The sequence below is a fragment of the Rhea pennata genome, chromosome 3, assembly GCF_028389875.1.
Source record: "Rhea pennata isolate bPtePen1 chromosome 3, bPtePen1.pri, whole genome shotgun sequence".
Classification (NCBI taxonomy): domain Eukaryota; kingdom Metazoa; phylum Chordata; class Aves; order Rheiformes; family Rheidae; genus Rhea; species Rhea pennata.
The window spans coordinates 35591094-35597307 of record NC_084665.1 but is presented as its reverse complement, the minus strand read 5'-3'; the positions used below and the strand labels follow the sequence as shown (position 1 = coordinate 35597307).

The 6214-nt window shown below is 47.2% G+C and overlaps 1 protein-coding gene across 1 annotated transcript in view; it reads right to left on the bottom strand.

The window, feature by feature from the left end:
* Nucleotides 1-2381: 2381 nt before the first annotated feature.
* Nucleotides 2382-6214, bottom strand: part of MDGA1 (MAM domain containing glycosylphosphatidylinositol anchor 1) — a 141071-nt gene continuing 137238 nt past the window's right edge. Inside the window, exons 16-17 of the mRNA XM_062573615.1 lie at nt 4119-4227; nt 2382-2473 (exon numbers count right to left, since the gene is read on the bottom strand). Of these exons, the coding sequence (XP_062429599.1) occupies nt 2382-2473; nt 4119-4227 (201 nt within the window). The remainder of the gene's footprint in view (nt 2474-4118; nt 4228-6214) is intronic.

The following is a 6214-nucleotide window of genomic DNA, read 5'->3' as shown; positions in this document are numbered from 1 at the left end:
CAGGTCTCCCAGTCAAATATTCTGTGTGATCAAGTTCTGGATTCTGGAGAGAGAAATGGAGATGGAAAAGATGGACAGGGCACAGTCCACATTCTTGGAAGTGGAGAAAATCAACAAAACAACAGGAGCAAGTCAGACCCTTATTATCCCCTTTCACGTCTTGCAAGACATCATATGAAGGCGCTCCCCTTGTCCCTTGGAGCTGATATGTTTTCTCTGTGATGCTGGCCAGGGAGCATTAGTGCAGATGAACTCCCTTCCAGCAGCTGGAGAGAACTGGGTTTTAGGACGTTAAACTGGATCTCTTGGGATTAAACGAAAGCTTTCCCCTTCTATCAGTGGAGGAAATGAGGCATCAACTATTTCAGGAAGCTGAGCGTTACAAGAGGCAGATAATACATTCAGGTGATTTTAGTCAAATGTTATTGTCCCGTATATTCACCAGAAGCTGAGGAAGGGGTTATGGACACTGGGGACTTCTTTAGGAACCTTGTACTTCTGCAACACCCCTGATATGGAGTTCAGATGGGCTGTTCCTTAGAGGGAAGAGTCCTGCTTAAATGAACTGCCCAAGCATAGGCTAGTAAACCCGAATCCACAGTAGCTCTGCCCTGTACAGGGAGATAAGATATACCTGGAGCAGCTTCCAGTTGCAACTGGCATTTATGCAACAAGACTATTATGGCTCTGACTTGGCCCCCTAGACTAAGCCACAAGAATGGAGTGGACAAACATGGCTGCAACAGGTGGGGAGCAGAGAGACATCAGATTTATCCTTTCATTATATCAGCAGGAAAAAGATGAAATTCCAACCACTGTGTCTGTTCCCCCCTTTTTCAGTAGCAAAACAGGTCCATATTTCAGAGTAAAACTCTCTTTTGGGTAAAGCTTCCTGCCTTCATCCATCCTTGGGCATTTCTCTGCCTGTTCCACCTTTCAGCTTCTCTGCTCACTACTTTAATGATAGAAGTCGAGTAGCTGCAAGACTGTCTATGCCGACAAAATTCAGCCACCTTTCCCCTGAGCAATAAGGATGTTGCCACATTTTGCCCCCTCTGCAGCTAATGGGCTGCACGTGCTAAAAAGGCCTCAGGATGTGAGATTGCAATTTCAGAGCTGTCTGGACTGGCAGGGGCTGGGGTGTGGACAGAGGACCCTCAGTGTGTGGTGGAGAAAGCTGAAATGTGTGACTCTTCCCATAATCCAAAAAGCTTGGGCTGGGGGCAGTTAAGCAATTGAATAAAAGACCTAAACAAATAGTTAACAAAGGAGCGGCTGAGAAGCAATCCTGGGCCTAAGCCCAGGGTTGAGGTGATGCTCATCGCAGCATTCACAGAGGGAAACCGATGTTCGATGGCTCTCCCCCTTCCCACCCCTCCCCGCCCCACCCCATCCCATCGCATCCCTCAGCCCCACAGAGAGACCTTCCTGTTTGCGGCTCAGATCTGCCTTCACAGTTTCTCTGCCCAGCAAGAGGTGCTGAGACAGAAGGAGGCTTTCAGAGACCAAAGCTGCAGCCAGATTCAGCTGGGCCTTCTCCACCTTTCAGCATGGTCTGTGTGACAGGTCCATTCCTCATCCGTCTTCTTTGGGCTAGAGAGTGGGAAGCACAGAGAGGTGGAGAAAGGAAGGCAGTGCTAGCCAAAGCAAATCACACACAGGGCACTTTTAAACACATGAGAGCCTGGAAGATGTGGATGTGCAGAAGCACATGCGGTGTGAGGCAAGATGCTTCAGCCACCAGCACGCAAGGTGGCTCCTGCCCCACATGGAGGCCAATGGCACACTACTGCAGGACTCTGCAGCTGGAGTGGGGCAGCCACAGCCCACGGTAGGGCCTGGAGAGCCGAAGGGGAGCACTGCGGCATATGTCCACCAGGAAGTGGACTCTGCAGTAAAGAGGGTAACTGTTCCAGTAGAAATTTGTGCTTTAATATATTTTCGTTTGTTTGTTTAAAACAAGTCCCCACTTCCCTGAGGAAGCCCTGTCCAATGTTCTCAAGGAAACACGGGGGTGGTTTTTCCTCCTTCATTTGCTCTTTACATTTCTTCATTCTATTTTTGTCTTTTCTTCCTTCTTTTCTGTGTGTTTCTGTTTCCTTCCTTCCTTCCTTCTGCTCTTTCTGTCTCTCTCTCTCACACACACATGCTTTTTTGTTTTTGTCATTATTTTTTAATTTTCTTTGTTTTAGATATTAGGACTTTTTCAAGGAGTCCTCCAGCTCTAAACCAGATCCCTTTGCGTGATCATGCCTGTCAGTCTTTGGTAACATATGGACACTTTGGTGTGCCAGTGAGGAGGGGAGGAAGAGGAGCAGAGGTGTCTGAGTAGGAAAGGAGCAGGAATGTCTCGGTCCGAACACAGGAGTGCTTGCTTGCCATCATCTGAGCAGCACGTAAAGGAAGAAAGTCAATAGGCCACAAAGACAAGGGCTTTGCAGGACTGGGACTCCACTTCCAGGAAGAGCAACCGCTACCAGCCAAAAAGAGAGGGAAAGAGAGGAAATTACTGATGGGATAAATCCAGATGTATCAAACAAGTCAATGCACATTAGTGCCATATCCTCCCCTCCACCCCAAACCACCTCAAACATTCCAGATCTAATGAAAGATCTTTCTACACTTCCCTGGACATTTTCAAGGCTTTTCAAAATTATTTCTTTTCCAGCTCAGGAGAAGATGTTGAATCTTAGTTACTTTTGCAAGCCAACTCTCTCTTCTTCCCCAGAAGACTGAACTTGAATTGAACTTGAATAATTAGAAAAATGATCTGTTGGTATTTTGGCTACAGTTTGACCAATCTAGGTTAAAACAGACCTTGAACTTCACCTGGAATTTTAAAATTTTAGGAAATTCTGACTATTTTGAGGTTTTGTTTCCTCTTTCACCTTTGGAGTTAATAAAATTGCTGGAAGTGACTCTTTCTCAACAAGTTTTTGCTTCTGACAGTTATTCTTCCTTCAAAACTAAATACAAAATTTGCATCTTGCTTGCAAGCTCCTGGTTGGCTCTTGTCTGTATATACTGAATGTCTGCTCTCCTGCCCATTTGGGGCATCTTGTTGAGGTTGTCGGCAGTACTACACTGAGGTGAGAGGCACACCAGTGATTTCCACTCGAGGACTAACATCAGTGCACCCCGCTATGGCTTTCAGCTAAGGTACATGCTAGTGAGAGTGAAATTGTCTCCATTTCTGCAATATTAGAGTGAGAAAGATGTGGCTGGTCTGGGATAGGGGTGGTGGGATACAAAAGGTGATAACAGAGGAGAGATTTAGCTCTGATTTTAAATTCATAAATCAAGCTGTCTTTTTTTCCTTCACAATGATTGTTTTGTGTGTAAGTACCTCACTGGTCTAAACTCTAAACAACAAGAAATGGGACAGCGTTGAAGATCACTGTACAGCTAAGGGGAATGGGAGAAAACCAAACGGAAGGAACCTTAAGCTGACTATCTGACTGATGAATTAGGCTGGGGAATTATCTCCCCAGGGAAGAGCATAGTCTCATGGATGCTTACAGCTTAGTCGAAGCACCCACTGTGAGGATCAGGGGAAGAAGTGATATCTACCTCAGGTAGCCTGCTCCCATCCCAGTATGTGCGATACTCTGCCTGGCTATACCTCTCTGCTTGGAGGCAAATGGGAAGAAACTCGGTTCTCCCTGACTCCAGGCCCCAACATGCAGAACTTTTTGTTGCTGGAGAAGGACTGACTTAATGCTGCAGAGATTCTTAAAGCCTGAAGATCTCCCTCTTTCCAAAGCTCTTGTGTTTAGTGTTTCTGGGAAACAAGATAATGCAGAAGCTTTTGGCTACCTGTGATGTATGTTGGGGATGAGTCCCTAACCCCAAGATACTAATGTAGACTTCAGCAAGTTGGCATCTGGCAGCACAGTCCCTAGAAGATCTGATTATTCATCTGAGCTCTTGCTGACCCACAGCTACAAAGCACAACTTCACGCGCCTGGCAGCCCCTCAGCAGACTGAGACAGTCAGACCATCTTGCTGGTACCATCCATTCATGAACATGATTCAAAATCAGCTGAACATCCCTAGCACATGCATTCATCTGTGCACTCACACTGACTCTTTTTCCTCTGAGGTAAGAACACTCTCACCCTTGTTTGGGCCAATGGGCTTCCTCGGACAGTCTCCTTTTTTCAGGGTGACATCATCAATGGCAATGTCACCCTCATAGCTTGTGCCACGGACACCTTCGAAGATGATCTGCAAGCAGAGCGACAGAGCACAGAGTGAGGCTGAGGCTGCAGAGGAACCTCTCTCTTTGGAGGAATGGGCTTACTGCTGGGCCTTGCAGGGAGGAGCAGGGCACAGATTGACTGTCATCGAGCCCCAGCAGCCCTAGAGGGAAACTCCTGCTGTACCGCAGCCTCCATTTCTCAGGAGCATTCAAGCGCTAGTAGCTGACTTTTACGGCAGTTCCTATTCCCAACCTCCCTATTCTCTTGCAGGGGCAATGCCTCCTTTGACAAAGCACTTCCCCAAAAGAAAGCTAATGCTACTTATGGCTGCTCCACTAAAACATTCCCCTGCCAAATGATGCTTTTCATTGCCACAAGGTTCTTTGTACCCATTGCTTCCCAGTAGAAAGCCAAAGTGCTTAGTGCAAGCCATCAGGTCAAGTTGGGGAGCAACGTGCATCCACAGCCTATGGGTTGAGAGGAAGGGTGGCCAGAGCCTTCACCTCTGCCTGATACCCTCACAAGGCTACAGCCAATACCTGAGGTGGCTCTTGGGCTGGTTTCCTGCAGGAGACCTGTTTCCAGGCTGATTGCTGGGTCACCTCCTGACCTCCCACCCTCGCTCCACATCAAGAAGAACAGTGAGACTTGCCTCACTGTTGGACAGCTGGATAGTTGTGGCTGTATCAGCCTCAGCTCCTTCAGTGGCCACCACGGTCCTCTGCCTCTCCTAACAGCCTGAGTACTGCTAGGTCACTGCCCACTGGGGCAATGAGAAAAGGCAGAGAGCAGCAGTCCCATCCTGTCCCTGTGTACTGAATCCCAGTTGCAGCCCAGTGCTGGGGCTGCAAAGTTGTACAATGCTGCAAGAGCCCATCCAGCACAGAGGTGCACAGGGACTGTTTAGGGCTGAGTAATGCTCAGCAGGGTTTAACTCTTGCTGCCGAGTGCACTATCCATCCCTATCATCCAGCACATCCTCAAACGTGGGCCCTCTCTCTTGCATCATGGCAAATATACTCCCAGTCGTGACTCTTCTCCATTAACCATTCACCTTCGTCTTATTCTTATCATTCGCAAACTCGTACCCGCCTCCCTACTGCAGATTCCCCCCCAGGAATAGCCAATACTTGCTCAAACCACTGCGAACGCTGAAATAGACAAACCACTGCGCAGCCTGCATGGGTCACCCTGAAACAACAAGGCAGTATACCTGGGATAGATAAGGAAAAGCACTGACCAGACAGAGCATCTGTGCACATCCCCAAGTGAATGATTCCTCCCTATTTTTTCAGTACTCATATGAGTACTCCAACTCTGGAGAGTTGGGACCCATAGCTTACAGGACCAACTTCTGTGCATGTAAGTTAACGTTGAGCATCTGCAGAGTAACAGATGAGCATGCAGAGCTCTGCTTTCATTAAGTTTTCACTAATAAAACAGCCAATACTGAATAGCACTTGCAAGAATAAATTCTTATTTACTATTTTGTAGTGCTCAAAATTGTGCTTGGCATTTTGCCACAGTACCACAACTTAACAGTCTGCACAGGCTCAGCTCTTACAAGCAGCCATGCAACAACTATGTAACATGTTTCACACCAATATCAGCAATAAAACCTCCAGTAACAAAGCAGCACACTTCCCTAGTATTCATAAAGTACTCTACAAGCAGTAGATACAGGCTGCCTAGTTCATATTCACAGTGGACAGAGGCAGTCCTACAGTCGTAAGTCAGAGGGATAGTGCAGGTGGGCTGATGTAGCATACACTGTATGAAACCTCTAGCACTCAGAGTCACCTTACACCAGCAGACCAGCAGGCCAGAGCCTGCATCCTTCAGCTGCTCAGGAGCAAGAGACCTGTTGCACAGACCTGTTGCTTAGAAGGAGCGCCACAACAAGTGTTTTCCAGATCAATAATAACAATGAGAAAATTAATAGTATCAAATCACCACTTACACATACTATAGTTGGATGGTTTCCGAGACAAATAGATTTGATTTTCATGTTT